Raw genomic sequence first — 26,351 nt, forward strand, 5'->3', positions numbered from 1 at the left:
AACCCTCAAACCCTTTCCAGATTGATGGAAGCAACAATTGCTTCCCTGAGATTGTTACTGACGTGGCGTGAACACAGACTGGAAACTACCTAACCTTTGTTTTTCAAAGTGTGTACAGCATACCTTTAGTGTCATTTTTTGTATTTTTTTTATCTGAAGTGGACATTGAAAAAAGTCATACATCCTTTTATCTCATTGTGTTTGAATAATTGTAATTCCTTCTACTGGGATCTCAGCCAGAAGTCCATCTTTCACCTCCAGCTCATTTAAATCTCAGCTGCCAGACTTATAACAAATTCAAAGAAATAAATCATCATTCTCGTCCTCACAACCTTTTGGGTATACGATACATGGGTACAAGCCTTACATGTTACAGATTTGGTCACTTCTTATGAACCAAGTCACTGCCTGCATTCTGCACATCAGACACTCTTAGCTGTCCGTGCAGCCTGGCTCAATGCAAAAAGAAAACAAACCGTTTCGTGTTTTAACTCTTTGAACTTTTCTTTTATGTTTTTAACTAAGATTTTATTGTGTTCTTTAACACACTTTGTAACTGTTTTGAAAGTGCTAGGCAAATTAACTGTTAACTATTACTGTTATTATTGTTATTGACAGTCTGGAGCTTTGGCAGTATGGAAGGTGGATGCGAGAGGGAGACTTCATGGAAACCACCTTGTAAAACATGAATACAAGAAACCTTTAACTTGCTGCATCTTCAGACCGTCCACACCTGGAGAGTAAGCAGCTTTCAAAGTCCCATATCAAGTGGAAGAGTATGACATTTTTTTAATCAAATACTATTTTTTGTATTTTATTATAGTGATGTGGCAATGCTAGCTCGAGCATCTGTGAGAGGAGATGAGCGTGCGCTGGACAAGTTTAGCTGGAAGGGGGCACCTCTGAAGATGGGGCCACAGGAGGGACTTGGATTCTTTATCTGCACTGCAGATGGTAGGAGTTTGTGATTCCTGTTGGAGTTTGGAAAATTAAATCATTTGTTATTTTCAATGCATTTGACCATACTTTCTTTAAGACACAATTTGTTTTTTCATTGCCTTGCCTTGTATAATTTTGTCTGAGGCCAGCAGTCTTCTGCAGTCACAGCCCTCAATGTATAAAGGCTGTTTATTTTATTTGTTTGTTCTGTAAATTGCATTGATGATACTTTGCTTTATTTTTGAACAGTTACGAAGAACAGTATGAGAAAAGTATTCATGGTTTTAGAAAGTCTGATTAATCCAGCAGACTTCTTGAAAATTATATCAAAAGTGTATTTTGCCTCTGTGAAGCAGTAATCCTGTGGGAGTCTCCAGAAAGGGGAAAATACAACAAGCTATAATGCTATTGATCCAGAATCCAGTCTGATCTTTAATAAATATGAACACTTTGTGGTTTGAGCTGTCAGACATTCCACTTATTTCATCTTTAATCCCGTGTCTTATGCATATAGGTAAAGTCCATAGTGTGGATGAGTATTGTAAGACGAGTGTCCTTCTCAGTGTGGAGGGCTCCATCAAGAAACTTCTCTACATTGAGAAGACAGAGGCCCTCGCAGTGATCACAGAGAACCTCATGCTGTCACAGTATGCTCTCGGACCTGAGGGTGGAGCACAGGAGATTATGAAGGTATACAGAAAGATTTTTTTTTAAATATATATTAACCAGTAATATCAACATGAATGATTAATCTCAGTTACTTTAATTATTACTATACTTGAATATGTGTGCCCTTTTTATATTCTGTGCCAGGACTAAAGATCAGTGTGGAGTAATGCGTGACTTTTTTTGTGACAGGGTAAGTTGAGCAGCAAATCCGGGCAGAATGTAGACGTTGTGTGGACAGAAGATGGCCTCCTCATCACTGCATCCGGGGAGCAGGTCATCAGGTCAGTATACACACACTGAGAAAAAAAACATGTAAATTTCAAACTTGAGTAATAATGTCCCTGTTGAATATTTTAGGCTGTGGGATCTGGAAAGAGATGACAACTATGTTTTGTCTCTTGATGAGACTCTGGGATATGAGAGGGGAGAGATGATCAACTGTGTTTCATACTGTGCAGGCAAAGGTAAAAGTTTGCACAGAATTGTAAATGAAAAGAAGCTTTTTCTTTCCCATCACCATATTCCTGAATGTTTCCAAATGCATAGGTTAAAAAAAAACAACTCGTTGCTTTTTTAAAAATTGTGCAACACTCAGAAATCCTAGCAGCTGGCACCACCAATGGACGCATAGCAATGTGGAGGATGGTGGTGCAGTCGGGTAGCAGTAGAGGTGACACTAAGCCCCAGTGGAAACTGCAGACACCAACAGAAATTGGAGGAAATGTCACTCAGCTACAGGTAATGTCTTGACCAGCATTAGTACATTACTTTCGTTCCATCCATGTTCTACCACTCCAGGTCTATCCCAGATGTCATGCCAATGAAGAGTCATCAGTTAAACTAACCAGTACAGTACTCTGAACAGATACTTTGGCTTCCTCCCACAATCCAAACATGCATGGGTTAGGGGTGTTTCGATTACATTACATAATTTTTTTAATGATTATGTCACAAACCATCTGTAGTGTTCTGTTTAGAAATTCCACTTTGATCTCTCCTTCAGTGGGGCTCCAACCTGAATCTCCTGGCGGCAAACAATTCAAACACAGTTCTGATCCTCTGTGAGCATGTGATGTCAGCCCACTTCAGCCACCAGGTGGCAGCAGTGCAGCTTTCCCCAACACAGCTCAACATCACTCAGTTCCACACAGGTCTGCACTTTTCTCTGCAGTCTGACATACATGTCAGAGGGGTGTGTGTTACTAAGGTAAGGGTAGAGATGAAGGCTTTCACAAAGTATTCCTGTTGGTGACAAGCAGAAGTTTAAACTGCTGTCATGTCAACATAACTTTCTTTTTGTCACACTGTCAGGACTCAGTGACGGTCTGGAATGGCAAGCAGGTCACTGTGTATGAGCTTTCAGGGACAAGTCTGCGCAATACAGGTACAGCACTCACTGAAAAAACAGTAAACAGCACGGTTTCCACCTTTAATTTCACCACATTTGCTTTCTCTGCCTTACGTCTTTGTAATTCCCAGGATCATTTCCTTGTGATTCGCACGTGGTGGCTGTACACGGCGAGAATCTTTACACTGTAGAACCAAACCGGGTACAAATCCGCACACCTCAGGTCTGTTTGCCTCATATATTTATATAAACACAAATATGAGACAGCATATCAGCTGACGTTAAGTCAGAGTGGATTTTAAAGAATGTAAACATATTTGGATCTTGGGTATTGCTTTCAGGGCACAGTGAAGCAGCTTTTAACCTTCTCCAAGGCCGAGGGAAACCCTGTACTACTCAATGTGCGCCAGTCCTATCTGGTGGTGGGCACAGACACGGCAAACATCAGAGTGTTCGACCTCTCCAGAAGGTTGGCATTCACGTGGATGTTATCCTGGTTAAAACAATTTAAAAAGAAGCCTCTGTGCTTTTTTTATTGAGTCTTTATCAACATGTTCTTTGTCCTTATAGAGATGCCAAAGCTCACTGCAGCACCAAGAACCTAGCTGACCAGATTCCCAATCTGGGAACACTAAGGTCAGTTAAATGTAATGCTAATGGGAGCCAAGTCAGCATCCTAATCTCTCAGGTGAGTGTACTGTGAGCACATCAAACCTTGCTTCTATTTCATATTGGAAATGTAATGTCTTCATATCAAACTGTGCATATTTAACTTAAATAAACTGTGCGAGATTATTTCCTCTCAGGTGAATGGGCGACCTGATCACAAAGTGTACTTTTATGATGTTGAGATGGACACTGTGACACACTTTGACTTCTTCACTGGCAGACCTTCTAGTGGTATCTCACAGGAAGAAGAAAGTGAAAAGTAACCAAAGTAGCTTTCGTCTGTTTTTATTGTGTTCGTGCATATTACCTTTTTCCCCCTTTGATTACATACTGTGCTCACTCTGTTCTGTTTTCCAGGCAGCAGTGGTCGCTCAGCGGTCACTCTCCTGTGTCTCATTTTTGGGATGAGAGTGAACCTCGTCTTTTTGTCTGCGAGACTGTGCCAGTCAGCTCTGAATCCATATTAAATAGTTCCTTGGATATGGTAAAAACCACTCCTAAACACTGTAATATAGTAATAACTAAGGGGTAGTTAAAAAGTATGATGGCTTCCTTTCACTTAGGTGGATGTGTTGGTGGTGACCCTCTTCTGCACACAGGAGCATGGGCTCCTCCTGCAGGACTGCTCCCCTAGACCTCCAGGCATGCAGGCGCTCCTCGCTCTGGATGTGCCCTACTATTATTATAGCTGCAAGGTGAGGACTGAGCCTGTGTGTGTTCTCCATTTAGCCGGGGTGATCCACATATAAATCTGTTGCTTAATTTTTTTGTGTCATGTATCATGTGTCTTTTTATTTATGCTTGTCATTATTCTTATGTGCAACTCTGTGTTTGGTCCAATACACCCCCAGCTATTATTTCGGAGGGGTGATGTATTTCTGCCTGAAGTAAGTGTCTGCTCTGTACGGTTCGTTCAGAAAGCCTCAGTTTTCTTTGTTGTGCTGTGATTGTGTGTGCCTTGCGTTCCATATAAGAAAACATGAAAACTCCAGCCAGCACAAGTGCATCTGTGGAATATCTACAACTCTAATTGTGCACATCTAAAAAACCACTTAATAAGTAGACATGTTTTGTGATCCCTCCTACTCAGTCTCTAGTGCTCATTGTTCCCCTTTGTATTTCACATTTATTTTATTTTTAAGTTCTCACTTCACAACATGCTTATTACGAGTGGGTCTGAATCATGTGGGTGCTGATCTTACTGCTACATATTTTTACCAGCCAGGTGAGAAGGATCAAGGGTTAATAGAGGTTTCGGCATCGTCATACCGAACCCAGCCAACGACAGGGACGCCCTCCCAGGTCCCTCATATGGTGTCCCGGAAAGCTCTTAGAGACTTTGTAGGTCTGGAGAACTGTGAGAAGGCCACTCGTGACGCCATGCTCAACTTCAGCTTCTACCTGACTATCGGTGACATGGATGAAGCCTTTAAGTCTATAAAGCTCATCAAGAGGTATGTTTACATCACAGATGCATGTGTCTTTCTCAGTGGTATTTGCTAATAGAGGAGGCATGGAGCATGGTATTTGCTTCTGTTTGATAACCGTCATCACATCCCCACCAATCCACTAATTGTTTCCACAGGGGCTTTAGTTCAAAGACAAAGCACACAGCACACAGGGGGTAGCATTGTTAACACAACCTTGACAGTTCTTGGAATGCTTTCCAATGCTCTGCAGTGGGAGAGCTACAACAAACTGTTGATTTTCATTTAATCTCATTTTACTCAGCACCTTTGACTGTTAAGGTCAAACTCGTACAATAGCTCTGTAACCTTTAGTGTGCTATGCTCTCTTAAAGTCTCATGAAGAAACTGTCCCTGCTTTTTCAATATTTTCAAAATTTGTCTTGCCTCTAAAAACATACAGGGTATAAAGGATGGATGTAGGTGTCTGTGTCATTACCTGTTGGTAGGTGCTGCCTGGTTATGAGCTGAGAGTTTTCATCGTCACCATTTTGGCGTTTTATAACCTTACATGACAGTTGAGAGGTGGATCTGACTGTCAAGCACACCGCACTCTCATTCGTTAACAACTTGTGATTGTCAAGTCATTGGCCAATGAGCACGCACAGGACAATCTTTCTTTCTGACTCTAATGATAAGTATAATTTGCAAAATGAGCTTAATGTTTTATTCAGTATGACCTGAGTTGGAAAAAGCAGAGTATTTATTGATGTCCACAGAAACCACGGGAGCATATCAAAATTATTTGAAAATTCCGACTCAGTAACTAAAAATTACTTTATTTATTCAGAAGTTTGAGTTACTTTTGAGATACTTAACCTGAAATTTGGCTTGAAAAATGTTTTTTTCAATTGGGTTTCTATTGTTGGTCCTTGCTGACAATTACAATAAATAGAGGTTTAAAGTACCTTAGCCTTAATTTTTCAGTCCCAGAAACGACGTCCATCAATAATACTGTTAGTCCTAAGCAATGAGAGCCTTTGTAATTAAACACCTGGCAACGAAAAGTGATGACACACCAATGATCTTTCAATTTGAAATCTCTATATGGATCCTTTAAAATGAGCAAACTCACTGTACATAAATTAGATTAAAAACACAGGACATGATTAAGGGTTTTTTTGTGTGTCTCTGTTGAGGGAAGGAACTCTTCAGTGTGTATATGTGTGACTGTTTCTGTTAGTGTGCGGGTGTGTTCTGAGGGGATGTACTTTTCTAAACATTAAATCTCACACACACACACACACACACACACACACACACACACACACACACACACACACACACACACACACACACACACACACGTTCGAGGTCCCCCTGCCAGTTTGGTCCAAAGCGAGTGCCCCTTTTCCATTCTTACAAACATTAAATCAGGTCACTAAAAGGATGTGTGTGTTAGTTCCTGCAAGTGTGTGTGCGTCTTTGAGAAATTTATGTGATATCAGCGATGATCTGATATTATCTTTAGGGGAGTACGTGATCCAGGGAACAATTCTGCTGTAGCGTTGCTTTCGCACGTACAAACATTACCCAAATGGGAAAATAGCATAAAAACAAACAAATGGGAAAACGGCTTACACCATTGGCCGGATATTCCAAACTGTTTAATAGGCATGATGACAGGTTTACTTGGTTCCTCATTGAAGGCTATTTTTACTGCTGCGCATATTTTTTTTTTTTGAAGATTTGTATTGTGTATGATTCCCGCATATCTCCACCCACAGAATTATGCATTTCCTGCAGTACTAACCTGTATCTTCAGGGACTTGTCTCTATGATGCAGGTCTGAATCAACAAAGGGTCTCATATTTAAATCTGACTCTAGCTCGTGAACCAGAATTCATTCAGATGTAGTAGATTTATTTTGAGGAAATATCTGGTGGAAACACTAGAGGCAATATGCCTGTTTGACATGTGTGCATTAAAAGGTGAGATCACCTGAGTCACAGCTGCATCAATGTGCACTATAAAAGGCCCTTCCTCCCTCTGATAATGAAACCCACAGTATCCACGGATGAGATATAAAACATGTAACACACTTTGAAGGTGATGTTGTCAGTATCAAAGTTCCTCCTGCCGTTAAAAGCAGTGTGTCACATCCAGGTTGGGATGTCTTACTCAGTGCACACTGTGCTGCTTCCTCTCATTCACATTGTCCTTGACTTTTAAGTGACATGCTGCTACAAGATTATCTTCCCACACTTATGCAAGCAGTCTGTTACAGTCTTTTTCTTTTGAATTTATTCTTTAGAGCCAAACTTTCCTTGGAATTAAATGACTCAAGAAGGTGTTCAGGCTGAGACTGGTGTGATACATTTGACCCTCATGACCCCCATTTAAGCCAGTTGTCACTGGAAAGAATGAGCTAATTTTAGTTGTTCTTCCCTGTGAGGTTTTCATTCTCCAAGGAACTGATATCGTCATTCAGTACTTTTTGTACCATCCTTTGATGCTTCAGGCTAGAGTCAAGTTCCTTATTATAATAGTACAACTGGAAGTTACTCTGAGACTAGGTTGTTTTGGATTTGCTGAGATATAACTGCTGGACATGGTTTCGGGGTTCAACAGCTGTGATGCAGCTGTACGCGTATAGTACTATGAGAAAGTGCCCCCCCCTTTATCTTAATTTTTTCTATATTTGTCACAATTACATGTTTTAGTTCATTCATTAGACAAAGATAACCTGAGTAAATATAAAATGCTGCTTTAAAATGGTGGTTTAATATTTTAAGGGACAAAAACTTTCCAAACTTACCCGATGACCTGTGAAGAGGTAATTTCCCCCTAAACCTAATAACTGTGCCACCCTTGGCAGCAAGAACTGCAATCGGGCATTTGGAGAAACTGGCAAGAGTGCTTCACATCGCTGGGGAGGAATTTTGGCCCACTCTTTGCAAAACTATTTTTAATTCATATTGGAGGCTTTTCAACCATGAACAGCCTGTTTAAGGTCAGGCTAAAGCATCTCAATTAGATTTAAGTTTGATTAGGCCAAAACCTTCATTTTGATTTTTGTGAGCTGTTTAGAGGAGTGACGCACCAGGACTTGCTGGTGTGTTTTGGATCATTGTCCTGCTGCATTACCAGAGTGAGCTTGATTTTTGTGTGATGAACTGATGACGGACATTCTCCTTCTGGATTATCTGGTCGAGAGCATGGTACTATCGTCACACTACCACCTCCATATTTGACTATTAGTATGAGATTCTTTGTGTTAGTTTTACGTCAGCAGTCTCTTTCTTATTGTTGAATAATGAACTCTCACCTTAACCAAAGCAAGTGACCCTTGCAGTTTTTTAGATGTTGTTCTGGGTTCCTTTGTGACCTCCTGGATGAGTCGTAATTTTGGCATACCGGCCGCTACTGGGAAGGTTCACCTCTGTTTCAACTTTTCTCCATTTGTGGATAATTAAATTAAATTCAATTTTATTTATATAGCACCAAATCACAACAAAAGTCGCCTCAAGGCGCTTCATAGATACAGAGAAAAACCCAACAATCATATGACCCCCTATGAGCAAGCACTTTGGCGCCAGTGGGAAGGAAAAACTCCCTTTTAACAGGAAGAAACCTCCGGCAGAACCAGGCTCAGGGAGGGGCGGCCATCTGCTGCGACCGGTTGGGGTGAGAGAAGGACGACAGGATAATGGCTCTCACTGTGGTTCACTGGAGTGCAAGAGCCTTATAAAATGTCTTTGTAACCTGTTCCAGAACGATAGATGTCAATTACTTTGTTTCTCAGCTGTTTCCTTAGATTGTGACATGATGTGTTGCTTTTAGATTTATTAACATATTTGACTTTGTCAGACATGCTCTGTTTAAGTGATTTCTTGATCCAGCAGGCCTGGCAGTAATCAGGTCTGGGTGTGGGTAGTGAAATAGTTCATTCATGATTAACAAGGAAGGCACACAGAGCCAGGAGGGTTTGGATATTTTTTTCTTTTACCTTAATAAATGAAACCATCACTGAAATCTTTTTCTAGATTTAAAATTTGTTTGATGACCTGAAACATGTAGGTGTCACAACTGTGCAAAAATAAAAACCCACACTTTTTCACAGCATGTTGGTCTGATGACTCAAACAAGCTCTCCTCCACACAGTCCTTATTCATAAAGTGCTTTACAACAGCGGTCTCCAACCCCTATACCGGTCCGTGAGTTGTTTGGTACCGGGCCGTGAGAGTTGAGGCTCAGGTGTGAAATGTATGGTTTTCAGAGTTTTTATCAGTTTTCAGCGTTATTTTATTATTGTTTTTATCGTTAACTTTTTTTCCTGGGTCTTTTCATGTGTGTTATGAATAAATCTTCTTTTTTTCAGTACCGGTACTAATTTTATTTTGTTGTATTTATCCGCGACACCTTAAAGGCCGGTCCGTGAAAATATTGTCGGGCATAAACCGGTCCGTGGCGCAAAAAAGGTTGGGGACCGCTGCTTTACAAAATCAAACATTACAGCTCACTGCTGGATTTTCCCTTTTGAGTGCAGTTAGCCAAACAGCAAACAGCCACTTACTACTAAAGAGACAGTTTCTTAACATAAAACACATTTTTTCTGCCAGGAGCAGCACAAAAGTGATCCCTTAAACTGGTTTTTAGTTTTAGTGTCCTTATTTTCCTCCGAGTTATCGATTCTGTCACTAGTTAGCTAACATAAACTAATATAGGGCTATTTGCTGCAACCAACCAACCACATTCCTTACTAACAGAAGATGACGCTAAACATGTTTTTAAAACTTTGACTTTAAACACTTATTTCTTAGATCCAGCTTCACAGACAGTGTTCTATGTCAGTTTTTGAGAGCAGGGCTCAGTGATGTAAATTAGCCTTTAAATGTGTAGCGTTTCATGTCCTCTTTAAATCAAATCTGTTTTGGAAGCAGCCATCTTGGATCAAATATTGAGGAATACAGAGGAATAAAAATAAAAATCCTGTAAAGAATCAGCAGGAAAATCCAATTTAAAAAAGAAATGCAAAAGTTTGTTGACTTTGCCCTGAAATTGTTTTTTTTTCTCTCAACACAGTGACATGATTGGCTAATGTGTTTCACATTAAGATAATTAATCAGCTCTTTGGGAGCATGGGCAGGACAACTGCCATCTTTAGTTTTTCTTCAACAGATTTCTGTCCCACTTCTCCTCTTAATGTAATTTCTGGTTAAATGTTATGAGAAGACAACTGCTGATAAAGAATTTCCAGTTGATAAATGGTTAAAGTCACTAGAAAAATGGTAATTCATTAAAATAAACTTTTAATGAATGAGCCTTTGTCATGATGTTGGGCACCAAGCAGCAAAGACAACAACCACTGCTTGATTATACTTACCAATAAATTTATTGAATTTACATGATATACATGGTATATTATTATTTTAATGTGGAAGTCCCACAAATAACCTGGAGTTTTTTGCAGAAATATGATATGGTCATTACTACTACTTATGATAGCGCTATGGTATTATTTTTATATATATTATATTAATTTAGGTATCGAGTATGTACCAAAGCAAGGAGAGAATCATAAAGGAAGCATCATGAAAAATGAACTTAACTGAACAAGTTGCAGTACATCGGCAAAATAGCTACTAACAATTGAATAAAAACTAATCCACAATTATCCATACACATTGTTTAGTGGGTTATTTGTCTTTTATCTTTTTTAAATTTTCTTGCTTCAAAGTATTCTTGGAACATTATAATATATCCTCGTGTTCTTCTTTCATTTGTTCAAAATGCCATCTCTCACTGGCTATAAAAAAAAATTAAATATTGTCACTGATTTGGCAAAGCACGGCCCAAAAGCTAACTGAAGACTCTTCAGCTTTTATCCTGGCATGTTCCCTACATGTAACATATATAATTATTATGTGCATAACATTTTTTTAATAAACTTTAAACTAGTGAACACAAATATGAGGTATTCTAGTATTATAATTTCAACATCTTTCATTTTCTCAAATTTATGATTGTGCAGGAGACCATTTCATAAATGCACCATTAATAAAATATGTCAAGTTCCAGCTTGATCTTTTCATATGAATTATGTTTTATGAAAGACAGTCCTAATCCAAATTCTTTACTTAACAGATTACTCTGGCTTGAATACATGATTGAATCATGCAGGATTTGAATTTCCCTGGAACGTTAGGGCTGCTTTATACATTAACTTTAGTTAAAAATGTGAAAACTGTGCACTAAATAGCAAAATATTTATCATATCTCTATTGTTGGAATGGGAGAAATAGAATACAATTGCAAGCGTATGTTAGTCCAGCTGCTGTGGGAGCACAGGAGCGTCGTCTTCTTTTGAGAGTCCCATTACTGTCACGTAGCTGGAGTTAAACATGAAGGGTCTTGTCACTGGCGTGTCATGTGAGATCTCCTGAGTTCAACAAGGCGACTCCACATAGTCATTGTCCAGACGTGGGTGAAAAGGTGACGCTAGTGAGGGACTGATGATTATAACTCGAGGTGCAAGGCAGTCATCACGGCGGTGTAAAATGTTCCAGATGAGCATAGCCGCAGCCATAGTGGCCAGCAGGCAAGCTGCTATGTCCATATAGCAGGAGTAGGAAAGGTGGGTGTTGGGCCCGATCTTATAGAAGGTCACAAGTCCAATAACCAGAACAAAACCTGCAACGGAGCAGAGAGAGAAAAATCAGTCAGCTGTTATTTACCAATATCAGGATCCAGTGAAATACAATTTGTGCTTTTTCTTATTTTAAATTATGAGGTGCTCTTCTATTCAAGCTGCATCTTGTTTCACACTGGAAAAACAGACAAGGTCATGTTTCATCTTGACATAATTACTGAGAGACTCAGAGTGCAAACACTGTGTTGGTGAAATGAAGCGTTTACAGGAATGCTAGCAACTCCTGTGCACATTAAAACCAGGTGATCGAGGTCAGCATGACCATGAGCTGGCAATGTTGTGTTGTACCAGATGAGACTTTTGACAATTAATTGTAAGGTTGAGACAGAGTCTCTGGGATCGTATTAAGACATTTTAGTTACAACAGTTAATAAAATGAAACCTGCAGTGGTAGAAGAATCCCATTCTCTCAAATTTGGAAATGTATTGGTAAGCTGAAGCATTAAGATTTCCTTTCACTGGAACTGGCCAACCCAAGAAAAACAACAGTTACGATTTTTGTTTTTTACCTTTGATAGTTAGAAGCCCAAGTGAAAGAGACTGCTTGGCCTAATGTACAACTGAAGTTTCTCTGTGGCTTTTAAAATCCCACATACTGACACTTAGACCCCATCACTGTAGTCACTGTATTGCTCAGGAAGGCCAGAGCTATGTGCACAGCCTTTGATTTGGGAAATCTGTTTCCTCTGAGGAAGAACTTCAGAAATCTCAAGATTAAAGTTCTCAATAGTAGAAAAATATCAGAGCATGAATACAGGCTTGGAAAAGCCTTTGAGATGTTTTATCTCCTGCTGTCTTTGATTCACAGGAGCTTGACTGAAGCAAAGAGGAATTCCTGCTTGCATGCGAAGTTATAAAGCCTTAGTCTTTAGTTTCATGCTGTTCCTTTGATCTTTATTTGGTTGTATCAACATTTTTCACTGTCTCCATGGCCGCTGTTGTCCTACTTCTTTACCGTTAGGTACAGTGTGTCTTAAAGCAACACTTCTTGGGGTTTTCCTCATTCAATGCCTTCAAGTGTGCTCTGGAGCCATTATATAGTTCAACAATGCTACATGTCTAAAAAACCTGCCTCATCCACAGTGGTATAAATACAGGGACCAAAAATAATCACTGGAAATAGGGATGTTAGTGCATTAGGATATGAATCATTCGGTTTCCTGAAGCAGTCAGTGGCACCAATGAGGGAAGTTCATTTATATTTCTTTCTCTACCTCCACTGTAAGATGGTTGTCATTGTTTTAAGTGAGGATGTGGATAATTGTGTCTGTATATCAATATGTGTCCACTACACTGTGTATGTAAGAATGTAACTGTTTGCTCATGTCTGTTCATGTTTAACCTGTCTGGCTCCTTATCCAAGAAAATGAATAATCTCCCGTCCAGCTTCCAGCCAGGGTGGGCTGTGTGAACCTCTTTTCTGGCAGGGACTTATCTCTCAAGCTTCCTTCCCCTGCTTCCTCTTTCCATCCTTCCTTCCTCGCCTCTTTGCCACACCCTGAGCTCTGAGGTTAATACATTTACTGGACATCTGACACAATGTGTCACAGAGAAAATCTTAATGAGTCTTGCTGCTATGTGACTGGTTCTTGGAAATTCCTTTGGCCCTGCATTTTCCTTTTAGCTAGTAGTGACCTACTGAAGTTGTCATGATGTCTTGCTTCTCACCAGGAATCTATTGAGCCACAGACTTTAAGACACAAATGTGACTTATTTTGGAGCCAGGTTTAAAATCAGTGAACGGATTGTACAAATTCACTAATCACCTGCTTCTTAGTGGGATGTGATCTGCAGTGTTGACATTTGTCACGTTAGAGCCGTGTCCATTCAGAAAACACATTCCAGAGTTGTCTCACGGGGTGAAAAGACCACTATTGTGCTTTCAGTCTGGACCAGCCAGTGTTGCTGAGATATGGCTCTATGCAGCTTAATATTGTTATTCCACACACTCACACTCTACTTGCAGTTGTAAAGCATTTTGGCACGTCTGAAAATGAAAACATTCCAGTGAAAGGGAGCGATGGGCAAAAATACCTCCATTCATTCAGAAGCGAGCCCCATTCAGTGACTCAGTGGGGGAGGGCTGAAATGGGAGTGGGGAATGAATGAATGGTAGAGGCCTGCATAACTATCAACACTCAGATGATTTGGTCTTCTTTGGGATTTTTCAGCCTTTATTTCCAGGAATTATGGCTCAGTCACTTCATTATTATTGAATCTGATGGTTATTTTTAGAATTGATTAATTGTTTATATGTCCAACTGTCCAAACCTCCAAAAATGCTCCAAAATGGGTGGCATTTTTATTATTCATGTTACTCTTGTGGTTTTAGGGATGCACTGTTAGTCTGTTGTTCGTTTAGTTGGGCTACCGCTGTGGCCCAGATTAATGTGCTGTGCAAAAGTGTTGAGCCACCATCATTTCTTTATATTTTCCGATGGAAATAGGTGCAGTTATTTATTGAACCACGTACCAATATACATGGAAATGCAGTATATAAGGTAAAAACAGAATTTGCTTTCCAGATGGTTATTGTATGATGGATCAAAATGGGACTTTTCTGTGTGCATTTCAAACCATGAGAGATCCTCCACCGTGTTTAGCAGATGGAAATTTAAACCCATCCATCCATCATCATTCTCTCCTGCTTATCCTTATTAGAGTTGTGGGGGGCTGGAGCCTATTCTAACGACCCAAAATTTAAATTTTGGATACATCACTCTATCAGACCTGTTTCTACTGATTTCCAGCTCAGTTCTTGTGTATTTTGGCAAAAGTCATCAATTTATTCCTTTCCCTTCCTTTCCTTCCACTGGCACCATTGAGGTGTCACTGCTGTTCATGAGGCTTCAGTAAACAGTAGATGGATCATCTGAAGGGCCAGATGCAATTCTCATGGTCCTGTTTCAGGTCTTTTCTGAAAGTTTTTCTTTTATCTGTTCAGACCATGATTTCCAGATGCTGTTCATCTGCTGTCGATGGGCCACTTCTTCTTCTTTTCTCTTCTGTTTGTCCAGTTTCCACAAATCTTTAAAGACTCACCATGCTAAAATACGGCAAGTTTTAAGCCTTTAGCACTTTGAGAATCGCCCTATTAGTGCAAAAGTATTATTTTATGCCCGTTAAACAATCAAACAAAATGGTCTGGTGCAAGGACTGAAGTAAAAATGAGTGGAAGGCAGACAATGTCTGAAGAAAAACTTCAGCTTCAGAAAGCATGGAGAACTATTGCTGAAGCCCACTTTAATAAATGACCAGAAAGCCTGGCTTGAAATAAGAGGTGGCCCAAGTTTTTTTTTTTTCATAATGCTGTAATACAATAAACATTGGATGTATTTTCAAGAAATTTGGTTGAGACGGCCAAGCTTAGGGTGGTTTAGGATTAATGTTGCTGACTTATATCTAATGACTCTTGACTTACATGTGCAACTACCCCACCCATTAGATCAAAGTTTACTCTCATCTAGTGACACATCTATGCAGTATTTAGGAAATACACATTTTTCCCAAGTGACTGGTGGGTACTTGGAGGTTGCTGACAAGTCTTTAGGCCGGTGTGACTGGAGCTTTAGACTTCTAGTTTGTCTAAAGAACAAGCCTTGTTTGTGACCTTGAGAAACATCTTGCTGTTATCCATACAAAATAAGGCTTAAAGAAATGTGCCTTTTTTTATTTTGAATTTATATTTCATAGGATAATATTTGGAAGTCATATCATTTTCTAATATGTGAAAACATCTGCCGAGCCTAGAACAGATAGGTCTGTTTGGTCTGGATGGATCTGTTAAAATAATGCTGTTCTGCCTTTAAGACATATTTATTGCATGTCACAGAGTTTTCACGTAGCAAATATTAGTGGATAGTTACTTTGATACACGTGTTACGTGTATGTGGATATGGGAGTGTATTTTAAAAACATCAGAAAATAAGATGAAGTGAATAATAAGAAATGATGAAGAAAATAATATAAGTGTAGCAGTTGTTGAGTTTATTTTTATGTATGTAATAAACTCAAACAGAAGATTTCTATCAGCTGGAAGTAGCAAGTTAACTTCAGCTCCAGTCGTCAAAATTCGAATGTTTAGTCTGTTTTTTTCTTAGTTTGGTAGTTTTATCTGACGTCCATGTGTTAAAGATGTTCTCTGGAGCAATCTGTCTTTAAGAAAACAAAGGAGCTCAGTATATACAAGCGACACTTGTCATCTGATTTTTTTTTTCTTGTGTCGTGTCCTATGAACGACTATGAACTGATAAATTTCTAAGGTCAAGATTACGTACATTTTGATAATAACCTTTTTGTGTCAGAAGAGTAAAATTGGAAGATCAGATTTTTCCAGAGAGTGTTATTTTTTTTAATGTCAGGGAAGTAGGTGTGTGCTGTAGATTTCTTTTTAGAATGCCAAATCTATTATGCTGCTGCCTTTGGTAATCGTTCTTTTGTGAGATGAGCTCCTGGCCACTGAGGTGTTCCTCGTGTTGTTGTCTAATATAGGAAAATGCAGTAATACTGGGTGGGCCTCAATCCTCTCACCAAGGTCTTTAGATAAAAGCCATCAGCCCCGCTGGAATTTGTCCTGAATAGACTAAAGATAAAGAGGAGATTCTTTACTTGCAACTACTCTTAGACACTTTGTAAACAGACATAAAAGCTAGGCCAGTGTATCTAGAGTGAGGCAAGTCCCACCCTGCTGTCATGAGTACCAAAGGACATTTCTTCACCGAAGCTCACTATAAACAGACAATCACGCCACAACACACTCTTAACATACACAAGCATATATGCACATATTCCCTCCTGCAAGTGCACACACAAACACACAGTCCCCGTCGAAAACTGTCTTTCCCGTTAATTCCCCCCTCCCCTCTTTTTCCTTCTTCAGCTCAGGGGTTTGCATAACAGGTAGTTACAGACATTTCCTCGTCCTGAGCAGGGATATCCTGGCGCCCGACAGTCGCTCCCTGGCTCACTGCAGCTTTGGTCCATAGATTTTGGACTAGGACTAAATTTAAACCCACAGCAGACCCCCTTCATGCTGCTCAGAAACCAAGCAGCTGAGTGACCGCAGCGCACAACACACTTCCTCAGCAGGGGCACCGGGACAAGTCAATACTAGGGGACACTTAATGTCGATAGTAGAGGATGGATGGATGGATGGAGGGATCGACAATGGATAGATGCTAGTTAATTCCAATTGCAGTTAATCCTGAGGATAGTACAGGTTCTATCTTCCTCTCGTTTTCGAAATTTTGACTGAATTGATGGAGAGTCTTATCAAGTCAGATTTTGTTTCCGCTATTGTGACCACTTTTCATTTAAATATGGATGAGTATCCACATTTAGTAAAAATATGGTCTATGATGCATTTATTTTTTTTTAAATTAGGGTTTACTTTTTCTTAGGTAGACCTAAAGGATGAGATTTGCTAGTGTCTTAAGTTTTTCACAGTAACTTCCTGCAGCATTTGAGGCTTAGAAGTTGATCTTCAGTATTGGAAAGTTGCCCAGTCCAGGTCCAGCTGTGATTACAGCCCAATTTTATGGCACTCGGCCAGACACCGTGTGAACTTTGGTCTGTAGCATTTGTATACATGGATATGTAAATTTTGGATTTGGTTAAATCTTTGCAAATGGCAAAACACTTAAAAAGAGGGGATGCTGGTACTTACTGGTTAGTTGGAAAAGTGCAGCGATGGCTTCTTCCCACCACTGGGATTCGTGTGAGATGAAGGGCAACTTCATCAGGCCTAGAAGGAAGATCAGCTGACCTGCAGTCAGGGCCACTGTCGCTATCAGGTTACATGCTCGCATCATGTTAAACTGCACTTGAAGGACAAGAAGAAAAAGTTGTGTCATATTTCTGGCACTGTGATGTAAAAGAGTCAAATATACACATGAAAAACTAAATGGCAATAATAGTTTTAAAGGATAGCTTTATTATATGTCTGAATTTTTGAAGGCACCATAAAACCAATTTACTAATTTATTTAAAATGTACCCACGGTTTCTAAAAAAAAAAAAAAAATCTAGTGCAAAAACAACACAGAACATAGAGGCCACCTCCTCTTCTGAAACACTGAAGGATTTTTGAACTGTGGAGTATAACTCAATATAGGATTTCAGCTTCACAGTGGTTCAGAGCTGGTTGGTCTTGTTTCAGTTTTGTGTGTGTGTGTGTGTGTGTGTGTGTGTGTGTGTGTGTGTGTGTGTGTGAAGGCAGGAATGCTCACGACTCTTTTCCTCTGGAGAACTGCAGTTATACTTGCAGAATTGTAATTACGTGCAGAATGTGGTTTGGCATTGTCTTGCTGAAAAAGACAAAACCTTCCCAGAAGCAAACGCTGCCCTGATGGCAGCATACGCAAGTATCCAGACATTCTGCACTTTGCCAGTGCCTTGTGTACTACTCCATCCCTATATCATCACAGATGCTTTGGAACTGAGCTGGATGGATCTTGTCTTTAGCCTGCTGGACAGACTGTCCATGACTCTATCTATCTCATATAAGATCATTCCCAGAAAAGGCAGCTGTGTTTCTCAGTCTTATTTATACATATTAATATATTTTTTTGTGTTTGTTTTACTGGTTGATGTGACTCAGGGGATACAGCTGATCATTCCCTGATCTGAAGGTAAATAAACCTGTTCTTAGATAGTGCTTTTCTACTCTATTTGAGCACTAAAAGTGCTTTGTACAGCATGTCTCATTCACCCATTCACACAGTACCTTTTTCTTCATCTAACTGCTTTCTATCTAAGATTTACACACACACGCACACTGTGATGACGCCAAGGATAACAAAGCATCCATACTTATGAACCATCAACCTTTCAATTAGTAGATGACCTGCTCTACCTCCTGAGCCACAACAACCCCTGAAACATCCATCTACAGATTTCCCTTGAAGACATTCATGTATTCATACAGTCCAGTAGATACATTAAGTGGTCAGTTAGAGTGTAAAACCTCTACATGAATACCAGTTCATGTTCAATTTATGTTTGCGTGGTAGAGCTTGAACTTTTATTTGTGGATGCAAAAACTGTGTTCACTTTGATTTTAGAAGTATGTAGATTTCTCCAGATTATCTGAGTCTTTTACTTATGGCAGTTTATACCGCAGATGATGAAATCATGCAAGGATAAAACTCCTATATTGGCTGAGATTTTCTGAAATTGTTGAGGTTTCTATGTTATGTTATATTTTTTGAAGTTTTGTGGGGGGAGGAGTTCTGTTCTTTTGTGACCTATATTCCAGTTTTTTTGGGTTTTTTGGAAACAGGGTTATAAAATACACTTCCAGCACAGGGGCATTGACACGATTACTATTTTTTCATGAATGGTAAGTCACTTCTGCCATTAGTTGGCAGCGCTGCCCAGTGACCAGTAAAGCTGGCCAATGGATTTCCAGCATTTCCCAGACTTGTTCTTGAAAGACAGTTTGGAGCTTATTATTAGAAGCATATAAATCCATTGTAGCATTGACTTTGACTGAAAAATGTAGCTGTTTTATGGAGTACATGCTACAGATTTTTGGATGGTTGAATACATTGGATAAACTTGAAAGTTAGGAGCTTGGATTTAATTCATGGATGTCAATTTTACCCCAACAGTGAAATTCTTCAGAGGTGTCTTTTCATATGAAAAAGAACAAAACTGACTACTATATAAAACTCTGCAGTACAGCGATATCTGCAGCATTAAGTGTATTTCTTTTATTTATAAGGATGTACCAATGTATCAGTCAGCAAGTTTAACAAGACAAAGGTTAGACACTTTTTTTAAAGCAGACATAAGCATGCTGTGATGTCGAATGTAAAATCTAAAGTAAAGTTAAAACTTACATTTGACAGTGCTACGGGATTCTTGGTAGCCTGCATACTCAGAGCCCCAACCAATGCTTTCACATTGCTTCTGTGTGCCTTGCCCCCTTCTGTCAGCCTGGAGGTCGTCACGGCCCCTCTCCCCGCTGTTGGGGCACATCTTCCATAGTCCCACACTGCGCTTTCGGCCGTCCTCCAGAGCCTGCAGAACCCAGCTGGGTGTGACGGCTGCCACATTATTTAGGACCAGGGACAGCAGGGCTACGGCCACCGCTGCTACCACCAGCCTCTGCAAGGCCATGTGATGCCCGGCACCTGCCACCTCTCCCCCTCCGTCGTGCCCCTGCTCCGAGTCCTGTTCGAGCTCAGTGGGCTGCCAGCTCCCTCGCCTCTCCTCTGGGCCAGGAGCACTAGCAGTGCTCTGGGCCCCCTGGCTACTCTCCACCTCCTCCACCACCACCTTCTTCTTCTTTCAGCTATTAGCTAGTGTCGTCCCAGCTCACCCAGAGGTGAATTTGGCAAGAGTTTTGTTTTAGGGCTTAGCTAAAGGACATCTCCATTCATCCTCATTCAGGAGTTGGTTGTCGTTGCAGCAGATCCTCAGCCCTCCTCCTCAGACAGCAGTGTGGGTACGTCGGGATTGATCCAACTGGCACCTAGGTCCATTCCACTGGCTCCGGCTGACTGCAGCTTGACTCTTGGATCTCAGTCCTTGCTTGTACTTTTATCTTCTGCTTTTCCACCCTCCAGTGCTCTGTTTAATGCACTTTTCAGACTTCTGGGTTTGCAGTTGGTTTATTTAGCTGTGCAGTAGATCGACTTTCCTTTTCTTCTTCTCAGAAATGCCACATTTCTTCCAGAAAAGTACAGATGACAAAAGTAGATTCTTCGGAGAGCGTTGCTAGGAGCTGACTCGTAGGTGGCTTTGCTTTGACTACCCAAGACTGTCTCTCAACTTGAAGAGCCCCTGCTGCCTGCCTGGAACAAGAAGTCCTCTAGCCCACCCCCTTTTGCCTCCTTCTATCTTTCCCCCCTCTCACTCTCTCTTTTTCTCTGTTGCTCACTCGCGCACACACGGTTTCTCTGCAAATGTTTGCGGTCAGAGTTGAAATGCAGGGGAGTTGCAGTTCATCATAATCCGAGGAATCACTTAGCAGCTGTAGCAAGCACTGAACAAACAGCTCCCTCCTTCATGATCACTTTAAATATGAGCCTGTGTTTGTGCCAGTGCGTTCGTGTGACAGAATGTCCAAAAGACCCCCTCTTAGACGTCACTGTTCGGTATATTCTTTTGTCTGGAGACCAGGGGGCGTTTGCTAAAGTCTCCACTCTCATGTACAACAAACATAGTGACTGCCACAGTCGGCCAGCAACAGGATGTGTTTCCTGAGAGGAAAAGAGGATGGGAAGAGAGGCCAAATGTAGACCTGTTTCTTCTCTTGTCTTTCCTTTTCTGGCTCTCTAAATCTGGCCACTCAGAGTGCTGTGAACATGATTTTTTACTCAACATTTTTAAATAACTCAGATTTTTCCCTCCCTCTGTTTTGTTTTCTATTACCATAAACAGTAAGACTTTGGCTGCCACCTATTACTATTGCTTTTTTTCACTTTGTCTCACTTCTTATAGCAAGGCCCCTAAAGATTTGGGGTATTTCCTGTTGCCTAACTTTAATAAACAGCCCACATCTGTATCAGCTAAAGCAAGGAGGAGGGAGGGGATGGAAATAGAGACCAGATGGCTGTGGAATCTTATATTTGGAATTGAAACTGAACTGGGGGATGGGGTGTGTGTAAAAGACTTGATTTACGTCAGAGAAAAGGAAAAAAGAAAAGGAAAGATAAAGAATGACCTTTGTTTTGAGTTTAAAATCCTCTTCTCCATCTTAAAATGTAATAATTTCTAGGTTATGCTTTTATCAGTAAACAGGATTGTTTGATGGACATTCATTATCATTGTTTGATATTGGAATGATACTACACCACTAAAAGTCTGACCCTAGTGACATAAAAGCATTTAAAGCCTTAAGTCAGGTTTGTCCCCATATTCACATGCATTCAGTCTAACTATCAAATATAAGCTTAAATGGAACCAGACATAAGTGGAAAATATTAAATACCTACCAACTTTTAATTTTTTTCTATGTATATATTTACTTATTTGTGTATGTGTGTATGACTGATCTTACTGTTGAATACTAAAATGCCAAGGCAGTGAGCCACACACACATCATCCTTGCAAACAAGCCATTTCTCCTTTCTCTTGTAGTAAAGCGGTGTGGGAAAACATGGCACGGATGTGTGTGAAAACCCGCCGGCTGGATGTGGCACGCGTGTGCCTTGGGAATATGGGAAATGCCAGGGCAGCAAAAGCACTAAAGGAGGCGGAGGCTGAGCCTGAACCAGAAACCCAAGTTGCGATGTTGGCCATTCAGCTGGGCATGCTGGTGAGATATTAAAGAATCTTTTTATTTTCGCCCCAGACTATAAGAAAGAATTGCAAAAAGGGTTATTCCTCTGTATTTGGGTTCAGGTTGCAACCTAATGTGAAAACTCCATAAGAGAAAAAATTACATTTCATTTAAAAAGACAAGATAACTTTAAAAAAAGGAACTTGAGTTTATAAAATCATTCTAGAAGATAATTTTAGTCATTTTTAAAACAAAAAACCTGCGATCCAGCTCACAGAAATGCCACATGCTTTGGCTACAAATAACACATCCTTCCTTTAAGTTGTACCACGCACAGACTAAGGGACTTTCCGGGCCAAAAGCATTTATCTTTCCATCATCTTTTCCTGTCTTCCAACAGGAGGATGCAGAAAATTTGTACAAAAGCTGTCAGCGCTACGACCTGCTGAACAATTTCTATCAGGCTTCTGGTAAATGGCAGCAGGCTTTGGAGACAGCTGAAGTTCACGATCGCATCCACCTGCGCGCCACGTACTACAGTTATGCCAAATACCTGGAATCCATGGGCGACAAGACACTGGCCCTCACTTAGTAAGGAAAACAAAAGCTTATTTATTATTTGGTCAGTAATGTAGTCGTGTGTGTCGGAACAACTATACAATAGGAACAAAGTGTGACTGATTGTTATCCTTTTTGTTACAGCTATGAGAAATCAGACACACACAGAGTTGAAGTGCCCAGAATGCTCCAGGACGACACGTCATCTCTAGAGATTTATGTTAACAAAATGAAAGACAAGTAAGTCCCGGCTCTCCCTTTATGGTTAAAAACATCTGAAATGCTTTTAAACACCAGTCCTTCCATCTGTATAACTCAGGAGCATCTATAAGTGGTGGGCCCAGTACCTGGAGAGTCAGGCAGACCTGGATTCTGCACTGCATTTCTACGAGTGTGCTCAGGATTATCTTTCCCTCGTTCGAATCTTCTGCTACAGGGGGGACATTCAGAAGGTGACTCAGTTTGTAAACTTGTAATTTTAAAGAATTTGATCTTGAAGAGTTGAGTTTACTGATTTATATATAGTGTCTTGTGTACTTAGGAAACATGTATAGGCTTGTACCATTGTAAGCCACTGTAAACAGTATTGTTATTCTGACTAATTTACATTCTTCTTTTATATGATAACATTTTTGAAATTTCCTAGGCGTCAGAGATAGCCAACAATACGGGAGACAGAGCAGCTTCTTACCACCTGGCCAGGCATTACGAGGGACATGATATTAAACAAGCTGTTCACTTCTACACACGAGCCCAGGCCTACAATAATGCTATACGACTTTGTAAAGTAAGGGTTTTTCAGCAGCCTCAGTTAGAAATATATATCTATATATAAAGCAAGACTTTTTTTCTTTTTTTTGTTTGCTTTCTTTTTTCCCATTGTTGTTTTCTTGTGTTTGTCTGATCAGGAGAACGGCCTGGATGACCAGCTGATGAACCTGGCCCTGCTCAGTAACCCAGAGGACATGATGGAGGCTGCGTGTTACTACGAGGAGAAAGGCTCCCATTTGGATCGTGCTGTTGCGCTTTACCACAAGGTGCATCACAGCTGTCTGTGGTTTTTTTTCCTTTCCAGTGAATGGATTGATGCATTATAAATCGTTCCACAAGGGGGGGTGGTGGTATTGTTAAATACATTTAAAGTAAGCAATGTGAAGTAGATTTTCAACTGTGGCTATATTTATTCATTTCTTTCTTATAGGCTGGCTATGTGTCCAGAGCTCTAGAGCTGGCCTTTGCCACCGAGCAGTTTGGTGCTCTTGAGATGATCGCAGAGGATCTCAATGAGAGCTCAGACCCAGCCCTCCTGGCTCGCTGCTCTGACTTCTTCAGCACACATTCCAAGTATGAGAAGTCAGTGGAGTTACTGGTAGCAGCCAAGAAGGTACCGCTGCGACACAGCATCACCTGTCTGCTCGTAAATCCATTCATATGTGCTAACTCCTGCTTTTGTGTCTCCACATTTGTGTACCCAGTACCACCAAGCCCTGGAACTGTGCGTGACGCAGAACCTAACGATCACAGAGGATTTGGCCGAGAGAATGACTGTACCTGATTCGAAGGATATGTCCGAAGAGGCCCGCAAGGAGCTGCTGGAGAGGATCGCTGACTGTTGCATGCGGCAGGGCAATTACCATCTGGCCACTAAGAAATACACACAGGCTGGCAACAAACTCAAGGTAATTATCAGATGTGCTGTACACTCATTAGGAATTCTGTGCATAGGACGTATCTTACCTGATACATATGCAACACCTAATGTGTCTCCTTGAGGGAAAAAAAAAGTATGCATCATGCTGTTACACTGGAAACGAAATAATTGTGACTCTAAAAACTTAAATTATTTTGTTTCTTCTTAACAGGCAATGAGGGCGCTCCTGAAGTCAGGCGACACAGAGAAAATTGTTTTCTTTGCCAATGTTAGTCGTCAGAAAGAGCTTTTCATCTTGGCCGCCAACTATCTCCAATCTCTAGACTGGCGTAAAGATCCAGATATCTTAAAAACAATTATTGGTTTCTACACTAAAGGCAGGGCACCGGACCTGCTTGCTGGCTTCTATGAAGCTTGTGCTCAGGTGAGCAAAATATCAGTTCATTTGGCCGGTTTGTTTTGACGTTTATATTGAATTATATAATTGGAACAAAAAAAACAAAAAAAGCCTGCCTCAGTATCAGAGCACATCAAGCAAAATACAATTTATAGATACATCTTGATGGTTCAATAAAAAGTTATTTTGTTATCATTTAAAAGGTGGAGATTGATGATTACCAGAACTATGAAAAGGCTCTGGATGCTCTGACTGAGGCATCAAAGTGTCTCTCAAAAGCAAAGGACGCTTCAAGCGGACAACAGGAAGTGCGACTGGCTGATCTGCAGCACAAGATCACCTTAATCAGGAAGTTTGTCCACATACGCAGGTACGAATATGAACTCATTTTGATTATTTCAGTTTTACCGTAAGTTTTGGTTTTCATCATAGAACGGGTCGTTTTTGATGGATGTTTCGTTATCAACCTGTCTGCGAAGCTTTGAGCTCATCACATTTGTCTACAGTTTGTACAGCGAGGATGCCAGCGAGGCGGTGCAGCTGTGTGAAACCCTGCTGGAGGAGCCAGAGCTGGACCCTGCTGTGAGGATTGGAGATGTGTTTGGTTTCCTTATCGAGCACCACTGTCAGCAAGGCAACTTCCAATTGGTGACTGTCTTCTTTTTCTAGATTTTTCAATAGGTCAGATTACACTAATCACATTAATGTAGGGCTGTAATGATTCATCATGTAACTCAATTTAAAAAAACAAATCCTTGGTGCTACTTTCTAAATTTTTCTATTTGTGTCCTTTGTAATTCTTTTCCAGGCCAATCGTAAACTGGAGCAGCTCCAAAAGCTGTTGCCATCCCAGAATGTTAGCTACTACATCAGCCAGGCCAGCCTAGTGGCCCTGCAGAAAGAGCTTGGTATACCTATGGATCGCAGTGACAACATACACATCTCAAAGGAGGAAGACGAAGTGGAGGAGGATTTAAACATGTTTTAACCCAGTAAAACTATATCAAATATATCTGCACTTTTTCAGACCGGAAATAACTGTGGAGTTGGTTTTGTCCGAAACAACTTACATGGGAGATATGAGGGTTGCCAAAGTCACATTATGTGGACTGAGCACAGCATCTGTTTGCATTCAAAGGCACTCGACTATCAGATATTGAATGAGTACTGTGGAAAACACGAAAACTAAAACGTTTGTGTGTGTGTGAGCTGCAAAACATCAAAAACCTACACAAGATACTGCAATATGGAGTTAATGTATATGACAAACTTGGCCGAGGTTGCAACATTTTCCAAAATGCTGAATATAATGAACATTGAACCTCTATCCTCTGCAAAGGGAAATCACGTAATGCAGCTGTTTTATTCTTAAATTTAAATCCTAGGTTTAACCTTTTTCCAGCAGCTTTTGTGAACGCAGAACGCCTTTGAGCTAAACTTGGCTCTGAATGATGTTATAGATTTATCTCTGTGGCTTTATGAACGACTGTTTTTACAGGGATTGATTTATTCCTCATGTCTGACTGTGGTTTACACACATTTGGTACAATTTATTTTCATATTCAGCTGATGTATTAAATGTAAATATCTTCTCAGTGTCTTGACTCATCTCTGTAAAGCCTTTTGGAGCTATTTTTGATAACACGAGGCCACGTCTAGCAGTACCGTAGACTGTGAATTAATTGCATTGTTCTTATACATTGTAAAGTTCCCATTAAAACATCAAATAAAATGAGATGGAAATCATAGTTTTTGTTTTAGCTAGATATGCAAAA

General features: G+C 40.3%; 2 protein-coding genes across 2 annotated transcripts; one reads left to right on the forward strand and one right to left on the reverse strand.

Annotated features, from left to right (window-relative positions):
* Nucleotides 1-618: 618 nt before the first annotated feature.
* Nucleotides 619-26,311, forward strand: ift140 (intraflagellar transport 140 homolog (Chlamydomonas); the record flags this gene model as incomplete). Its single annotated transcript, XM_042215713.1, is given in 27 exon segments — nucleotides 619-740; nucleotides 824-954; nucleotides 1,454-1,629; nucleotides 1,798-1,889; nucleotides 1,966-2,072; nucleotides 2,204-2,346; nucleotides 2,612-2,815; nucleotides 2,920-2,992; nucleotides 3,088-3,179; nucleotides 3,298-3,425; nucleotides 3,527-3,644; nucleotides 3,763-3,884; nucleotides 3,983-4,109; nucleotides 4,189-4,320; nucleotides 4,847-5,079; nucleotides 21,829-22,006; nucleotides 22,371-22,561; nucleotides 22,673-22,768; nucleotides 22,848-22,980; nucleotides 23,175-23,315; nucleotides 23,437-23,565; nucleotides 23,730-23,912; nucleotides 24,004-24,207; nucleotides 24,391-24,603; nucleotides 24,780-24,946; nucleotides 25,083-25,224; nucleotides 25,385-26,311. Coding segments are annotated over 27 exon segments (3,957 nt in total), but the record flags the coding sequence as incomplete, so codon positions are not given.
* tmem204 (transmembrane protein 204) lies at nucleotides 11,046-20,848 on the reverse strand. Its single transcript, XM_005950534.3, has 3 exons — nucleotides 19,584-20,848; nucleotides 17,409-17,564; nucleotides 11,046-11,724 (listed from the first exon to the last, which is right to left on the reverse strand). The coding sequence occupies exons 1-3, from the start codon at nucleotides 19,861-19,863 to the stop codon at nucleotides 11,480-11,482; spliced, it is 681 nt and encodes a 226-aa protein (XP_005950596.1). The 5' UTR covers nucleotides 19,864-20,848; the 3' UTR covers nucleotides 11,046-11,479.
* Nucleotides 26,312-26,351: the final 40 nt, after the last annotated feature.

Source organism: Haplochromis burtoni, unplaced genomic scaffold (assembly GCF_018398535.1).
Source record: "Haplochromis burtoni strain Fernald_Lab_line unplaced genomic scaffold, NCSU_Asbu1 Contig_804, whole genome shotgun sequence".
Classification (NCBI taxonomy): Eukaryota; Metazoa; Chordata; class Actinopteri; order Cichliformes; family Cichlidae; genus Haplochromis; species Haplochromis burtoni.